The 18,106-nt window shown below is 38.9% G+C and overlaps 2 protein-coding genes across 5 annotated transcripts in view; both read left to right on the top strand.

Annotated features, from left to right (window-relative positions):
* Nrx-1 (Neurexin 1) overlaps nucleotides 1–17,392 on the top strand; it is a 52,449-nt gene extending 35,057 nt beyond the window's left edge. For 2 of the 3 annotated variants that reach the window (XM_066286289.1, XM_066286287.1), the window contains 15 exons: nucleotides 914–1,018; nucleotides 1,588–1,792; nucleotides 2,018–2,209; nucleotides 4,174–4,333; nucleotides 4,866–5,094; nucleotides 5,872–5,980; nucleotides 6,473–6,664; nucleotides 11,729–12,014; nucleotides 12,470–12,777; nucleotides 13,115–13,234; nucleotides 13,309–13,487; nucleotides 13,535–13,706; nucleotides 13,763–13,998; nucleotides 14,057–14,351; nucleotides 14,595–17,392. In XM_066286289.1, coding sequence (XP_066142386.1) covers nucleotides 914–1,018; nucleotides 1,588–1,792; nucleotides 2,018–2,209; nucleotides 4,174–4,333; nucleotides 4,866–5,094; nucleotides 5,872–5,980; nucleotides 6,473–6,664; nucleotides 11,729–12,014; nucleotides 12,470–12,777; nucleotides 13,115–13,234; nucleotides 13,309–13,487; nucleotides 13,535–13,706; nucleotides 13,763–13,998; nucleotides 14,057–14,351; nucleotides 14,595–15,262 — 3,456 coding nt within the window. In that variant the 3' untranslated portion in view covers nucleotides 15,263–17,392. The remainder of the gene's footprint in view (nucleotides 1–913; nucleotides 1,019–1,587; nucleotides 1,793–2,017; nucleotides 2,210–4,173; nucleotides 4,334–4,865; nucleotides 5,095–5,871; nucleotides 5,981–6,472; nucleotides 6,665–11,728; nucleotides 12,015–12,469; nucleotides 12,778–13,114; nucleotides 13,235–13,308; nucleotides 13,488–13,534; nucleotides 13,707–13,762; nucleotides 13,999–14,056; nucleotides 14,352–14,594) is intronic. The other variant, XM_066286288.1, reaches the window with a different exon arrangement.
* Nucleotides 6,955–10,478, top strand: LOC136341376 (uncharacterized). 2 transcript variants are annotated; one of them, XM_066286291.1, is made up of 3 exons: nucleotides 6,955–7,581; nucleotides 7,636–9,145; nucleotides 9,532–10,478. In XM_066286291.1, exons 1-3 carry the CDS (start codon nucleotides 7,395–7,397, stop codon nucleotides 10,187–10,189), a joined length of 2,355 nt encoding a protein of 784 aa, XP_066142388.1. In that variant the 5' UTR covers nucleotides 6,955–7,394; the 3' UTR covers nucleotides 10,190–10,478. The 2 variants fall into 2 exon arrangements, with proteins under 2 accessions (XP_066142388.1, XP_066142387.1); XM_066286290.1 differs by having other exon boundaries at nucleotides 6,955–9,145.
* Nucleotides 17,393–18,106: the final 714 nt, after the last annotated feature.

Below are 18,106 nucleotides of genomic sequence, written 5' to 3'. Positions count from 1 at the left end.
CCTCGCATAAAGCAAGATTTTTCCCAATACACCCCTGGTCTTCAGGTGATTAATTGGACAATTTCTCGTAATTTAGGGGTGATTAGAAAGCTTTTCTGTGCAGTAGAACTGGGGCGAAAAAAACAGAATCTCTAATTAATAAATTACCGAAAATTGTCTCTTTGACTTGTTTTTAAGCTTATATAAATTACTCAAGTTTCTCGGATTGGAAAACAGAGTTGTACAAAGTCTGCTTATGAGCGTTAATTGGAATATTTACTAAAATATTTGCGTTGGTTTTTAAAGCATATTGACGTATGTACATTAGCTTACAACTCTGGATTCAGTATTAATTAATTATAATTATGTATCCCTACAGAATACTTCAATTACGACAGATTTTTTTTTAGATTTTAAACCGTTACGTCTTTTTTCTTCAGTTGACGAGTTGGACAATTTGTTACATATAATTTAGTAATAAGCTTTTGTGTGTAGTAAATCATAGGTGTTGGCATTATGACAATTAAACGGGTTTAAAAAATATGCATTTAAAAGTATGTCCGAGTCAAAGTTCATTTAAGTATAATCTTCATTTGACTGTGGACAGTAAACTCTTAACATTCTTTCTTTAGGGAGTTTTTTTTAATTTTTAATTTTTTTCTGGAATAAGTTTAGGCACTACGCCCCTGCTATTCATGGTGGATTGTGAAATCCAATAATGTGTTAGTATTTAAAAGAAGTTTATGTCGCTAACCATCGGCGTACAATTTACCAAATCATCTCCTTACAGTGGGTTTTATTTTGTGATAAATTACTTCGCGTCCCGGCCAAGAATAAACTAGCCCCATTGAATGTTCTGCTTTCTCTTTTAATTGCGTTTAATTTGCCGTCAATACCATCTCCTTTTCTCCAACGACGTTTTATTTCTTCTCAGATATTGCCGACGTGGAACGCCAAGAAGTCGGGGAATATTTCATTCAAATTTCGTACTAACGAAGCGAATGGCCTTATTCTTTTTAATTCTGGGACTCCGCCACGGGTAAGTAAATCGACTGGCCATAAATAATATGTAATTTTATCACAAATTTACACCGTTTCCAAGGGGGGGGGGGGTAGTTTAGAGTTGTTCTTGATTAAAAGTTGAGACAAAGACCACCCAAACGCCCCCTAAAGCAGAAGGGGCACATCGACAATTTAAACAAGATTGTTTTATTTTTCAGTTTAGAATAGTCGGGGGAAAATGTTGCAAAGCAACCGGGATATTTACGAGCCTTGTACGTAAACTTCTTAACCTAGTTTCGCTGACCCTATTCGCTCAACTTTACCTCCAAAGAATAAACGCAGTTTAAGAGCTAACCCTGGCTAAAGTTGCCCTATTACATGAGCTAATCCGCTATGTAATGTAGCGTTTGTAACATTTGAAGTTCCAAAAAAAAATTTCTTAATTCAGCGCTTTTTAGAATTCGGCACTTAAATGCTTCACCACTAGATGGAATCACAATGATAGCAAAGTTTGGTGCCATCTAGGGAGTAGTCTCTTCGTAATATAATATATCGCTAATTTCAATAATAATCATTAAATATTGATTGATTTCCAAACGTTCTTAGACGGATCTTTTTGCGGTGGAAATCTACAATGGGCACATTTATGTGCACATAGATCTGGGCACTGGACCCTCAAAACAACGCGGATCTAGACGACGCATTGATGATGGAAACTGGCACGAAGTGATCTTCAGAAGATCCGGGAGAGACGCCCGAATCACCGTAGACGGGTACAATACCGATTACAAAGCTATGGGTAAGAACGCAAGTAAGTAACAGAGCACAACTCTACCTACAGACATATTATTACGTTACTGTAGCTGTTTGGTGTTTTAGTTTCTGTCTGTTTATGTTATCCTGATCATCACTCTAAACTCTCAACTCTATGCTTTCACATAATTTCTGTGGACTCATCTTTTCCTAAAATCTTCCTCTAAGCTATGTTTATTTTTTCTTTGGGGGAATGGTGTTTTTGAATTTTTCTGGCTTCTAGAAGGTTCAGCAACATTGGAGCTGGAAAGCAAACTGTATCTCGGTGGCTTAGGGCCCCCTTTTTCGGAAATATCGGTGCCTCCGGGCCTGTGGACCGCAGTCCTTCAGCAGGGATTCGTGGGCTGTTTCAAGGATCTCGTTATGAATAATGAACCCGTGGATGTGGCCGGTTATGTCAGGGAACAGGATTCCGGTAAGTGGGTATAATTGCAATTATTAAACGTTTATCAAAATTTATAATCTAAATGATTAAGAATAACGCCATTACTGCCTCGTGGACAGCCGATGCGAAAACAAGTTAATCTAGTGCGCATAAAAACAGTTTGACGACCCGTCAGATTTCATATTTCATACATGGTTGCCAATTTTAGATTTGGCAAGTGCGCAGCTTAAAGTCGCAGAAAAGAAGTTTCAGCAGCAACATCGCAGTCAAATGGCTTTTTAAAGTGTTTTTCAAGTGTTTAGTTTTTCATTTCAAATTCCGTCATTTTGTCCGCCAAAGTCTCTGAGAATTTAATTGTCTTTCCTCGGCATTTACCGCTACCTTCAAACGACAACACGTCGAGAACGACTTCTTTCTCATTTTTCCTTATTACCTTCAAATATAGAGATAAAACGAAAACGTTTACCCCCATTATTCTCCCACGTGAAAATATATTACGTTCACATTATTTCGCCGCAAGCTCCAAGGTTTGCTTACTCACAAATTTGTTCTATTTCCGTTTATTTTCGATGAAGAGAAATGGAACTTTTAGTGTCGTTATTGCAGTTGGTGATTCAATGAGGAATTAGAATTATACTGGAATCATTACGTAGCAAGAATCTCGACACGCATTCTTTTGAGTGCATGACGAGTGAAGCTCGGAGTTTTTGCATAAAGGCACTTAGGAGTGCGAAACTTTATAATACGGGATCTTATTAAAGATTAAATTACATCCGCCTTGAGATGCTCGAATCTCATTTCCCTGCGATAAATCTGGGTTGCGGCTGCGACTGTAAATAACAATATCCCAAGAACTGGAAGACTGTAAGCCGATAGTGAGGCGATACTTTGTCTCGGCATTGCGATCGTAACGACGTCGCTAATTGGGCTCATTAAGTGGAGCTCCGGAAAAACCTCCTCCGAAACAATAACTGCGCCCTCTGCGTAGTCGCGTTAGAAGGCGGAATAGGGTCTTAATATCTTCGAGCCGCCCTAAACTTTATGAAGTCTTTTGTTGAATATTAAATTATGTCTCTCCGGATTCCGTTCGCGAACAAAAGATCATTGTTGTGGTCGAAAACGTAAATATTTCAAGATGTTCTTCTCGTTTACATAGTGAAATATCGCCTGTATGTAATGGCTGGCTTTGCGAAGAAAGAGCGTATTCCGGGGTGTGCTGGATATAATGAATGACGGCGTGGCTTCGCAAGTAGTTTTCCTGGCAATGGGAATCGATTCCAGTTTGTTTTAACGGAGGGAGGAAATCTTGAAAGAGTGATAAACTCCAATTGCTTTTTATTCTAAATGCGACTATTTCAGTCAAAATCAATAATCGTGACAACTGATAATGCTCCGAATTGGTTCGATGCAATACCGCACGACAAAAAACAAAAATCATTCAATTTCTACCCGAAATTTTATTTACAAACTTAGAAATCCAATGGAAATATGCGGAAAATGGCAGCTTAGCCTGGTCGTTGCCGCAATTCAAACTTTATTGCTTCCAGTTTTGTTGCACGGTCGCAATCTGGCGATACCGGACATGTTGTGACAGCTCAAGCAAGCCCTGGATGCCACACTTATTATGATTGATTTAAACCATGTATTGATCTATTAACAAAAAGGTAAAATCCTTAAAAAAGTTTCTTGCAACCATATTTATTCGAACCACCAAATTGTAATACATATTTTTTAAATTTAGAATTAATAAAACGACTTAGACCTATGAGAATTAATAAAAGTGGCAATCCTGCAAGAAATTTGAAATCTGACAGTTCTTCAAACTGGTCGCGCACACCTTTATAAATAATGGCTTCCACATCCTGTCGACAATTACGGCGGCATTTTTAAATATTTCAAATAGAAATTGCATTAAACTAATTTTAGGGAAACGTGGTGTATTTTAGCTTCTAAACAAGACTTAGCTTTCATCGACAACTTTCTTATGATTTTAGGTTCGATCCGCACTTTATGCCACACCCTGCAACAGCAATGTCCCTCGCAGCCTTGCCTCAATGGGGGCACCTGTACCGAAGGTTGGAACAGGTTCATGTGCGACTGCACCAATACCATGTTTACGGGCCCCACTTGTGGAAAAGAAGCCGCAACATTAAGGTAAATAAATTATTACTTCGCCAAAAAATTTTTGGAAACATAATTTTTGTAAAATTATGAAAATTCAAAATGCGAAATTTTCTATCTTTGGTTGCTCTTTACGGGAATTTTAGAAAAAAAATAACAGCGCAAATCGCTTTACATAACGTATCGCCATATAAAAGACTCATTGCTGGAAAATGGCGACATGACAGAATACTGTTGCAGCGTTGCCGTTTACGTCGATTTTTTGGCGATGGGAAGAATTTAAATATATTACCAAAGTCTTATATGGGTTATTCGAAGAGATTACATAATATTTTATATCTATTCCTAAACTGGCCAATTGCCCTCAGTGACTTTTCCCTGCAAATGCGGCTGAACTCGAATTAATAAAACCGCAGCTCCCCTCATTATTTTTTTACCCACCTCATTCTTCTTCATTAAATCGCCCTCGACATTGATCCCATCCCCCGCACACTTTTCCATTCCCTTCGGGGGATTACATTTTATGACGTTTTAAATCAGCGAATCAATTCTCGGATTTCAACAGTTTCAACGACTCTTCGCACATGTCAGTGACTATGGACTCGGAAATGGTGACGCAGACGGAAGACATCGTTTTGCGGTTCCGGACCAGCAAACCTCTGGGATTGTTGCTGATTTCCAGCACGGACAAAACGGGGGACCGGATCGAGTTAGCGGTGGCCGCGGGACGGATTCGATTGGCCGTTAGGCTGGACATTAAGGAGAGGAGGAAAGAGGACAGTGAGAAGAATAAGGTGAGAGAAAGAGAAAGAGTTAGCTATTAGGGCGGAATGAGTATTCATTATTTAATGCTCTGAAGAATCGTTTATTTTCAGTTATTGTTTTTACAGTGGTAAATAATGCAATTGTTATTCCCTGCGGCTACCTTAGTAAGAGGCAGCCGACTTGAACCTATTTTTTATAATAAAATATGAAGAAATCTGCTGAACCCTTTGTTAAGTTAGTCCCAAAATCTCAAATTCGAATGGTATTTAGGGGACCCTGTATAAATCAAGAAAGACGTTCGAAAAGTCTTTTATTCAAGAATTGTGTTTTATTTATTTCTCCGAGTCGTGTTGGGATTATGTCACTTTCCTACGTATTTTTGGAATCCTGATACGATTGGAGAATTGAATAGAAGATTTATTTTCTGCTAGGAATAGTTTAAACTTCAGTTTTTTAGCAGTAACGCAGAAGCGGCTATAATGAATATGAAGTAAATAATAACATTAAAAAACGAAAATGCGTAAGCAATTCAAAGTAATTTGCGGTCACTCTGCACCGAAAATTATAATATTTTTTGCTTATTTGAGCCACAAAATTTGGGTTTATACTTAAATTTGAGAGATTTCTAGTTTAAAAACTACAAATCTGTAGTTCTGGCCTCGAATTTGGGAATCTATAAAACATGAATTTTTATCTGAAATTTAGAAGTATTTCCCTTTTCCCAAGATCAGAACACGTGTTTCTGGCTCGAAACTAGTTGAATTTTTTGATTTCCCGAATTTAGTGGATATACGTGTTTTTCGCAGGTTTTGTTGGCAGGCCAAAACGTAAACGACAACGAATGGCACACTGTGAGGTTTTCCAGGAGAGGGACCAATCTAAAGCTCCAGCTTGACAACCAATCACCTAACAGAGGTACGAAAGTATAAAATTAATTTTAGATCGCCTCAATTTTTCTCTTCTCGTTCACAACAAAGTTTAAATTAATCTTATCGAAGTGCTGATTTTGTTGAATCTCTTCAATTAATCTTAAAATCCTGGGACAACAACACTCCTCGCCGGAAAGTCGTAAACAACAACAAGCAGAGTTTTGTCAGAGCGAAAAGGGCAACGGAAAAAAAGAGCGTTGTCCCGAACAACGTCGTTCAAGGAGTTCTCCTAATGAAAATTGGAAAACGGGAGAACCTCCCATTAAAATAAATCCCGGACTCCTTCGTTTGCATAGGCGAGATTAAGGCCGAATTTAAAATACCGCCGCCGTGGCCCGTGCACTCTCTTTAAGGCTTAATTGTTTCGGAAACGCCCAACTATTAATTTTCGGAATTTTAGTTGACTTTTGGGGATCATTAAGGAGCAACATAGAAGTTTGTTCGTGAAAACTAAGCGTTTTTTGAAACTTTTTTGTAGCTGAAATCCAAGGGAAATACACGACCCTTCAATGGCGCACCCTCCATATTGGAGGGCTCTATCATGTGGAAGAAGAAATCAGCATGTCGACCACTGTACCGAATTTTATCGGTGAAATACAGCAGTTCTACTTCAACAACATCCCCTATATCGAGCTGGCAAGGGCCCTCAGCACCGAGCAATCAATTTCTGGTAAGTCGACGTCCTCTCCCGTATCTTACTCCCACATGTTTCAATCACATCGCCAAATCGAAGTAGTTTTTTCCCAGTATAATCTCGGAGCAATCATTAACATTCATCAAGGGTGGAAAGTTGAGTAGCGGATCGCAGGTGGGTGATTAAAGCGGAATACATTTTCTTAATAAAGCGGCTCGTTTATCAAACTCGCGGACTTGAGATCCTCTCGAAACGCTCGCAATCTCGCGATATTGTTCTGCTTCTGACAGTGTATATTATATGACAACCGGAATGCTTCCGAATAATAAATTAGACACCTTGGTGTGCAGCTGTAATGTAGCTGAAGCTGAATGGCGGGGTGCGTTGCAGCTGATACGAGGCGGTTTCTTATGTGGCGTTCGTGTTCTCATTAGCCCGTCACGTACATTACTAGACGTGGGAATTTACGAGCCAAGGGATGGATTCACAATGATATGTATTGTTTGATCGGTTGCATATGTGGGGGGGGACGAATTCGGGAGTAGTCCCTGCTTAAATCGATAAAAATTTTAAAAACTCATTTATCCAAAACCAAAATGTTTAATAAATATTGTGACGGGTTTCTTCATTATTATACCTTAATCTTCACATGAATAAACGCTGATTATTACCGTCAATGTCAGTCAGTAATTTTTTCACCAATAATGAAATCTCCGAATCAAATTCATAAATTGTGAAAAAGCGCAGTATTCATCGCAATTGTAACATGACTTCTCCAGAGGAAATGACATCTTCAGAGGAAAACATTGATAGCAGTCTTGAAAGTATTACCGAGAATGAATTTAGTGGTGTGCCGCCGATTGACATCTCAGAAGTGGATGGTGCACCACGAAGCCTTTACAGCGGAGCTTCTTCAAGTGAGGTGTTTCCCATGTTCTCCACAAAGCAACATGGTAAGCGACCTCAGTCGACCTGGACGTGTCCTCCGAAATCCCCATGCCCTTTAGTTGTAATGTCATCGAGCATCCCTCTCCCGGTCAAGAATTCTCGCCGCATCAAAATTCCATTATTGTTCAATGACACCAACAAAACCCTTTCGATGAGGCGCATCAGCGCCGTTTCAAACAAACACACGTTGGAAATGAAATTTATAAATACGAACAAACGTTACCTCCAATTAAAAAAGGATTTAATAGACAAGCAGAAGCCTGTGATAGACCTTTATAGATCTTTATTAGAGACTAAGAAGAAGCTTGAGGAGGTGGGCAAGTTTGTTACTCTTGAGGATATCAAGTTGGTACCTTACACAAAGTATAATCAAACTTCCAAATTTGACGGCGGAGGTGAGCAAGTACCCTTGGAGGTGCTACATAAAATGAGACGCTCTGTAAAAGAGATACCAAAGAGGCTGACCGAGATTTGCCAGACTCTGTTAAAGAAAAGAGTTCTAATTGTGGAACTTCTGAATAAGGTGGCCAAATCAGAAATTGATATCGGAGACGTCGCAGGCCGGATGGAATCTCTACAAAATGAGGGACAGCGGCTGCAAGACGCTCTGGATGAAATACTAAAAGAAAATAAAAGAAAGATAAAGAACTTAGTTGCAAATTGGGAAGATCTGCTGTGCATGACACGATCTAGTGATAAAGCCAACGATTGGGAGCTGAAATGCAAAGAACAGGAACGTCTTATTGAAAAGTCCAACCACGTTATCGCTGACTTAAAGAAGATGTTGGATGAAAGGAAAACCGTCCACGACAGAACGGTGACAGAATTAAACAGGGTCATAGTTAGTTTGAGAAAACAGATAAAATCACTAGAACAAGACATTGAAAGTGAGCGAAAGGTCAACGTTGATACAAGAACAAGAAACAACTCAAACTTGCAAAACATTAAGCATGTACATGCAAAGGTAACAAACGAGGAAAAAGAAAAGAAAAATTCTGGGACGGTTAATGCAGATACGCAAAAGAAACTTGAGGCCTTGCAGGAGCAAATAAATACTAAAGAGTCTGAATGGAATAAGGAAAAAGAGGAAACCAGTGTAAAACTAAAGAAGCAGGAGAGCTTGCTTCAGAAACTGAGCGCGGATAAAACCGAATTCGCTGCGACGTTGAAAGCCATGGAGGATGAGAAACTTCTTATTCAAGAGGGAATGCAGAAGACCATTGAAACACTCACTGAAGAGTTATGCACTGCAAAAAGAGAATTGGAAGACATGGTCAAGGAACGAGGTGCTGCGTTAGGAAAATGCGCTACCTTTGAAAGCTCTGTTTCAAGAAGGGACGGCTTCAATATTGAAGGAGGTACAATGCCGGATAATGGTGATAACGTGGAAAAGCAAACAACAGAGATAGAGAAAGTGGTGCAGATCCAGGAACTTAAAAACACATTGCCATGCCTAGAAGAAGAAAATGAAGATGTTTCGAAGAGCACCAGCAGACTCGTTGCGGCCGGTTGTAAAGAGTACAAAGAAATAGCGCAACAGCTCACCATACACCAAGAGTGCATCAACAGGTTAGTTAAAAGTCAATAAATATTGAAAATACATTTTTTTTTACTTGGAAAGTTTCAAAAAATTTAAATACACTGAGAAAACTTAAAAAAATATATTTAAAATTGTCAAAAGTAATCAAAAAAATGAAACTAAAAAGTAATCAGTTTAGAACAAATTTGAGTTTCTTGACAATATGTCGAATAGGCATGTTATACTTCGAATTTCTGGCGTTTATGACGATGCAAGTACAATATAAATAATAAAATTACAAAATGGACATTTGCAAGCAAACGTGATTTGCGGTTATTCCATTGACGGCAATCGATTTTAATAAACAGAAAAAAATGCAGAAATTTCAAAATTTACCTAAATAATTTCTCGCAGAAAGTAATGTTCTTTACATTAGGTATAAGACGCTGTTGCAAGACAGTGAGGATAAACTCAGGGACAAATCTAACGCAGTAGCGAATCTGCAAAAAGAAATAACGGAACTCCAGATCAGACAGAAATCCCTGGAAGACCAAAACAACGCCTGTCCGACCGATCAACTGCAGGGTATGATCGCGGAAGGTCGGCACAATTTGGAGGAGCTCGTGAAACAATCTATTGAGAACGAACAAAAACTCAAACACAACGCCGACGTCATTGATCGACAAAGTCAGCAAATCAGGGAGATGGAGGATCTTTTACGGTACCGAGAAAAAATGGCAGCAGTACTAAAAGCTTCCAGAGATGAATTGGTCTTGGAAAAAAAAAGCCTGTTCAGGTACTCGCAGGAAATGAGAACGGTGCTTGGAGAAGTGACTAAAGAGGAAAAAATGCAAGACCGTCTGATTAAAGAACTGTTGGAAAAGATCGATTTAAGAGAGAGGCAGATTATCAAGTTGGAGAAGGAGGTTACAGAACTGGAGGCCAATTTAATGCTTACAAACGAGAAGAAGTTCAAGTTGCAGGAGACGATCGAGAACATGGAGAAGGAGTTGCAATACACCAAAGCTCACATTAATCAATTGACGGATGACAATGAGAAGACCCAGTGGCAGAGATTCTGGAATACTTTTTAAATGCGCTAGAAACTTAAAATTGTCAGTGCAGAATTTTGGTTCGTCGTTATTTATTGTTTAATAATGGATAGTAAAGAAATATTAGGGTATAAACGTTGTTTAAATGATAGCCGGTGAGACTGTCCATTATAGATGATAACTTTTTTCCTAAATGGCTAAAGTATTATGTTTCTTATGAATCATAAAAACACGTTAGACCTGATTCTGATTTAAATAAATGTTAAAAAATCGCGAACCCCAAAGGGGCCAAATGAAGTTATCCGTTTGCTCCGAAAGATGGCTACCCCGAAGCGTTAAAATGGCGCCATTTTTCAAACTAGAAGTGAATAACAGTCAAATCGCTCTTGAATAAAATTGAACAAATAAAATTCAATTAAACTCGACTCAATTTTTAAACTTGTTAATAAAATGTTTTAATTGCAAACCATGCGTCTCTTAACTAAACTTAATAACGTGAATCGTTCCAATGGAAGTTCATCTCGAAGTTTTGAGATTAAGGAATGTAAACCCTGAATTTTGCAACGCCACTGAAATACTCGCAACCCATGATGGAGCCTGTAAAAGTCAAAACGAGCTTAATTCCAAATTAAGATATAAAATCTGTAACACTTCTTTTGAACTAAACCGCATATAAAACGCCGTATTTCCTTCTCCATCTAGTACATGAATACTGTATAGATTCATTCTCGTCGCGCACTACAATCAATAATTTAAAGGGGCAATCTGGTCACTAGACATACATTTTGCTGTACGAAGGACGCGTCAAAATTACAAAAAGACGAGTTCAATTCGTGAGAAATGAGGCGTTCCTTTGAGTATAATGTTGATGTTTTTAGGTATCTTTGGGTATTGGGGTAAACGAAATAGATCTAGACAGCATAATTGAGAGAGAAGTGTTTGAAACAATTTAATGGAATCTTTGAAGTAGATTTGAGTTTTGGGTTAAAATTGAGAGAAATATTCGCTCAAAACTAGGACCCATGAGCTTATTTCCTTAATGAAGCTGCAGCAAATATTTACTTTAATAGCGTTTTTTTATACATCTACAACGGAACTGGCATATTGTCGCTTGACTTCATAATAATGTTGACATTAGTTAAACGCCCCGATCTCGTTCCTTACTACCTTCCCATTTCGTCGATGTCTCAAGAATCCTTATGCCAATAAAATTTAACCGTTATAGTGTGACAATTTCGTCTTAATCAAAGGGAAATATCCAGTGTTATTTAATCAAATAGAGGGAAACCGGAATATTAACTCCATCCGTGAGACCCTACTTGCGTGCCACGTCGCCCATTGTTCACCTTATTGGGAACGGTTTTCTTTATTTGAATCCCTTTTATGACCGCCGAAATTACCGTGGCGACCGTAATATATTCTTAAAAAGACCTCCTTTTATGTGGGTAATAACGTTGGGCTTATTTTTAGGGCTTAATTTAAAATATGCATGTATTCGATTCGAGGAACACTTTCAACGCTACCAATAAACAAAAAACTTTATGGAGCGTATTTATTATGGACGGGTTTAAAAATTGATAGGTTTCCCGACGATTAAAGTGACGGGCAGATTCGTCAAGCACGCCACTGATAACCTGCACAAACCAGTGACGTTTCGATCTAAGCATACCTTCATCGGCCTCCCTATGCTGCGCGCCTACTCCAGCATCCATATTGACTTCATGTTCAAGACCCGGGAGGCCAACGGCCTCATCATGTTCAATGGCGGCAAGAAAGAGGACTTTGCGGCCGTGGAATTGGTGGATGGACACATTAACTACGTGGTTAATGTGGGAGACGGCACCGTAACGTTGAGAGATACCGTCAGGTTAGTTGCGAAATTTTGTAGCTTTTCAATAAAGTGGAATAAGACTCTTTAGTTAAGTAAACAGCAATAAGGCGCGGTTCTTTTGTTTTATTGCAATTGTTACTACAAGTTTCACGGAAACCCATTAAAATATTTTCACCTTGAGGCTCCCGTCCTTCATCACTTGAAATGTTGTGAATTTGCTACTTTGTTGAATGCAGCCAACAGTCGACAGATGCACGCAGTGACACTAGTACTATAATAGAACACCACCTAAACATCTCCTGAATCGTGACTGTTGTTGGCCAAGCCAACCAAAGATGACGCTAGCGTAGCAACTTTACACTTCCATTGGATCCATTTTACACACATTGGGCCGTTCCTCTAAACTACTAAAAATTTCTCTTTAATTCCACTTAAACTAAAAACAAATTTAAATGCCTGTAGGAAATTCTTGAATATATTTTTCTACTTAGATCTCATCTAAACGACAACCGCTGGCACACCGTGGGTATCCGTCGCCCATCCGCCCGTCAGCACACCCTCATGGTAGACGACGACATAGTGATTGCGACAAATTTCGGTACAGGCAACTTGGAACTGGATGGGATCCTGTATTTAGGGGGAGTTTACAAAGACTTGTACGCTCAATTGCCGCAAGAAGACGTCAAGTCGCGACACGGCTTCGAGGGCTGCATCGCAGGCCTGGATCTCAACGGGGAGTCACCTAACATAATGGAGGATGCCGTGGTGCACAGTCCTTTGGTAACGGCCGGTTGCGAAGGTAATAAATATTGTGTGAAGAACCCCGAGGCGAGTCATTCAGAGTAAATCTTTATGATAAACACCACAAACTGCCTGCAAACCACGACTTTACGTATTTTGCAAGGAGTTGGTGTTGGGAGCTCAGCCATGACGGTTACGGCAAACGATAAAGAATTTGAAGTGTGTAATTTGGAGTTTAGGAATACGACGTTTCAAAATTTGCTTGCTTTGACTCCTAATAGCGCATCTGTGTTTCGATTTAACCGAGCTCATATATGGTTACCATGATCTCATGGTTGAGCTCCAGAAACGATCACCCTGCATTTAGACCGTCTTAAATTTTTTTCTCTTTCCAGGCCAATCGGCTAAATGCAGTCATAACGTCTGCGCCAATGGAGGAATTTGCGTCCAACAGTGGAACTCTTACACTTGCGATTGCGATTTAACGTCGTTCACTGGCCCTACTTGTTCTGATGGTAAGTGCAGTCATTAACAAACACTCTGAAAGTGATAAATCCACAATTAAGTAACAATCAAACTGTGATTACAGAATCCGTTTCTTACGAATTCGGCCCGAGTCCGGGAATTATAACTTACACATTCCCGGAAGACAATAGACCGGAAATGCAGGAAGATTCCATCGCCCTCGGCTTCATTACCACGAAATCCGATGCGGTATTGCTGAAAATTGTTAGCGAAACTTCGAACGACTATATCGAGATTCATATTGTAAATAGAAATTGCATTAAATTCTTCAATAATTTGGAATATTCCAGGTGGAAGGGAACGTGTTTGCGGTTTATAACTTAGGAGCGAATGATCATCCGTTGGGGGAAATTTCCGTCAAAGTGAACGATAATCAATATCATGTTGTGAAGTTCCATAGGCAAGGATTTAATTCCACTCTGCAAGTTGATGATTATAACGTCCAATCCAGTTCCCCTGGAGGTGAAACCAACCCGAAACTTACTAATTTTTCATATTAATGACATTTTTTCCACAAGGAAATCAACTACAAGTGTTCAACAGACAGTCACAAATCCAAGTCGGCGGCAAATGGGGAAGAAGCAAAAAGAGAATAGAGCGACCTTTTTCGGGCATTATCTCTGGGGTTGTGGTAAATTCTCTGAGAATGCTGGATTTGACAGCCGAAAAAGATGTTCATGCCGCTGTGCGAGGAGGAGTGGCGCTTGTCCAAGGCATCCTGGACAGAAACGATCATCTTCAAAAAATGCAACAAGTATTTTTTATGTGTATTTGTCAAATCTATTTATTTACCATAATTATTTTTACTACAGACTCCAGCATCGGGATTCCCCGGAGTCGAAGACGATTTGATTTTCAGCGGCGCCGGGTCAGGTTGTAATGGAGATGACGAGGACGAGTGTCCCCCTTTGCACGAAATAGGTTCAGGAGACGACGATCTCATAACGCCCGTTTATGTAGCACCGACGCGGCCGCCCCCTACAGTCAAACCGGGGAAGAAGCCGGTTGGAAGTGGGGGTAAGGACTGCGATGATGAAGATTGCATTGACGGTTCGGGGTCCGGCGAAATCACTGAGGATCCATTTAATATGAGCACTAGAAGGACCGGTAAGCTAATATTACTCAGGCCAGTTCTAGTTACTCAAGATTGATTTCTCTGGTTACTCGATACGCACGCAATGTCAGTAAAAAATTCAGTTAAATACAGTTTGGGTTGCACAAGCTCAAAAACAATTTGGCAACGCCATTTACGGCGTACGTAAATTCGTGAAAAATGGTAACAATATAATCCGAAGTAACCTTAACTGCCAATTTGAATTATTTATTACAATTTTTTAATATAATTTTCAGGCATAGTAACGGAAATTCCAGACACCACCACTATTCTAGAAAACACCGTCACCAACGGCACCACTGAAGAATACTTCACCACGATTTTCGAAGACCGCCTCGTCTATCCAAACCGTTCCACCACCGAAAACAACTTCATCAGCTCAACCATCTCCCATCCAACTACCCGAATACCAACCTCCATTATAATTACTAGCGAATATCCTTCAACAACCACCCCAACCACCACCACCGAAGTGGAGCGATATACAGATATGCCTAACGAAATTAACCCGCGCCCCCCCATTGTCAATCATCCCAAAGATTACACGAGCGACAACCCTTACCATCCGGGCGGACACCTCAAGAAAATGCCCCCGATTCACTCGGAAACATCCGAAGTGGTGGCACTGATAATCGGTATCATCGCGGCCGCTTTGATCGCTGTCATTCTAGTGATTCTAATTATTTTGAAATTCAAATCGCGGAACGATCGATCGTTTAAGATCGACGACAGTAAAGAGTACCCGCACGGGCCTAGCACAGCTCTGCTCGGTAACACTGCGTCGAGCACGGCCAGCCAATCGCAGTACCAGATAAACGGGGCGCTGCGCAACGGCGATCGTGCGCAGATGCAGCAAAAGCAAAAGAAACGCGATAGTAAAGACATCAAAGAGTGGTACGTGTAAGGGGGAGGGAATGTGAAGATGACTCCGAGCCAACGCGCGCGCAGGTTCACGGCGCGCGCAGTCGTTTGTTTTTAATATAGAAAAGTGATATTTTAATTATTAACATTAGGGGGCGTTTTTATGGAATAAGGTGGTTGTTTTTGGTTGGTTATGGGAGGAACTTTGAAAGTGGGTTAAATTTAAAGGTATTCAGAAAGGATAAAAATTTTCATGTGTCAACAAAATGCGACAAAATGGCCGCCGAGAAGATAATAAAACAGAATTTAAATAGTCGACCATTTTGTGGCCTTGCATCTCTTCGAGCCACGTATTCTGAGACCAGTCACAGCGACCCGCATATATTTTAATGTCTGGGTTCCATCTAAAATATTTTTATTGAAATACTAAGTGACTTAAATCGAATGTACAGGGTGTCCCAACTGATTTTCGCACTTCATTAATATTGACAATATAAAACGCAGACCCCGCAGTTTATTTTCGTGAGTGCTGTTTGTTTCGTGCCACAGTTGATTCTTCAATTTTTGCACCAATTAATAGTTGAGACGGCGATTAAATTTACCACAAAAAAACGCTGCGAAACACAAAAAACGTAACTACCACAAACGAAAAAAAAGTTCGCTTAATATCGCACATGTTGCCATTCTGTCGAAAAGAGTATACTGCCATTTTTTGACGATGAACAGCAGTGTCAAATTTTGACATATAACTGCATATTTTTGCGATATAAAGTGAAAAAATATGTTCTCTTATGTCGACACCGTATCAAAAATTTACACACATATATGTATGATTTTTAAGGGCTTCTTAGAGACACCCGGTACAGCGACTAAAACTTCCATTCTGAACTCTTTTAAATTATTTTAAGTAGCCAAATTCTATCATTAAAACTAAAGGTTCTCTTAATTTAATACGGATTTCAAACACCAGTAAATCAAGAGTGTTCACAAGAATCACTAACATGCGCACTAACACGTTAAAAACAACTGTTAATTCTTCACATGTGCACCTGTTCATAGAAGAAGATTTGTCCTCTTCGGACCGATAGGTAATTTAGGTCAATTTAATCACTCTTAAGGTGTACATTTACTACACACTTATCGCAACAATACTTCATTAGATTAATTCTTTTTTTTCCCAGCAAATGCAAATATATCACGATGCCGTCGATTAAATTTTCCAATGTTGGGGGTTGTAAATAAGACTGTAAAAACCGTTTAATATCACTATAAGCCATATCCTTTGTGCTAGTTTTACTTAGAATGCCCTATAGAGGATGACTGTCAAAGTGCTATTAGGAATCGAAATCAAAACAGAAGCGGAGGTTAAAAACAAAAATATGTTTTCGTCATATATTTGCATGGGACTTTCTATTTAGTGATAAAGCGAGTATTATAAACTCTGCTATGTTGCATTAAGGAAACTAACCTTTGGCACTGCTGTATTATAATTGCCTGATCGTTGCTCTTTTGTATAAACCGGTTGAAAATATAGGATTAAGGCAAAGTGCGAATTTTCAGCCATTTGAATTAGAAAAGTCTTCAATTTTCTCACATTAAAAAAAGGCTCCCATCACCGTAGAACGTTTTGTATCCATCTTGTAAAATAATCAGCGTTAATCCGACATGTTCCTTGAAAAGTTAGTGCTAGGACGATTTTTTGGTAGCCGAAAAGCTTAGTAACAAATGTAATAGAGAGGGTTCCTCTAAATCAGTATAGTTTCTGGAAACCGATTTAAGTTTTCAGAGGCTACGCCTTAAGTAATAAAGATATTTGCAAATAATAATTCTCAACAGTAACTTGTACATACGAGCACTCTTTTTTGGGATTTTTTAAAAGGTATTGTTATGCTTTAGGTACTTTTTATAAAACCCAAAAAATACTAAAACGTAAGATTTAAATAGGTGATTCCAATCTTTCCCTTCCTTTAAAACGCTGTAATTATAACTCTAAGCTAGCAATTTCTGATTTCCAGTAACAAATCGCTATTATTCTTGTAGCATAATTAAGTTGAAACTATTTGTTATGTATAAAGGAAGTAATGTAAAGTAGCCTGACTAGACTTTTGTATTATAGTTTCTTGATTTTTTTTGTTAGAGCTATTCAATAAAATGGCGTATATTTGGATGTTAACAGTTTTTGTTTCTTTTCCCCAATGGAAGGGACTTGAACCTTCCTTTTAAAATATTATACAAATGTGACTAATTATATACGTCGCTAATATTTTGAAATCACAAGTCGCATACGAGTTTCGAAAATTTGATGTGCCAAAAATCACAATCATGAAAAATTGATCAGTGTTGAGTGTGAAATGCATAAATAGTTTTCATATTTTTTCATCGAAAACCCAGTGGCGTACATGGCAATTTGGATCAAAAAAATTTAGTAAAAATTGAATGCTCCGATTTCAACGAGATTGGGTTCCGCTGTAAGCGCACGACACAGCATTGATACGCCGCGGTCAAAACTCGAATCAGACAACTTTGATTTTTTGGGTCCAAAATTTTCATGATGTATAGCCTTTGATATTTTTTGGATCCAAAACTTGAAGTTTTCCGATTCGAGTTTTGACCGCGGCATATCAATGCTGTGTAGTACGCCTACTGCGGAACCCAATCTCGTTAAAATCGGAGTACTCAATTTTTACTTAATTTTTTTTATAGAAATTTCCATGTACGCCACTGTCTTGTCAAACATAAAATATTTCAGTAAAAGTTTCCTATATTAATTTTTTTGCGAAAAAACGTCCAATTCCACTTCGTCCGAAAATTTGCTTGTTGTATAATTAGCAGTGAATACAGCAATTTTAACCAAATAATTCGAGGTTATGCACTCAAATTTATTCTC

The sequence above is a fragment of the Euwallacea fornicatus genome, chromosome 10, assembly GCF_040115645.1.
Source record: "Euwallacea fornicatus isolate EFF26 chromosome 10, ASM4011564v1, whole genome shotgun sequence".
Lineage (NCBI taxonomy): Eukaryota > Metazoa > Arthropoda > Insecta > Coleoptera > Curculionidae > Euwallacea > Euwallacea fornicatus.
This window is presented reverse-complemented; position numbering and strand designations above follow the sequence as displayed.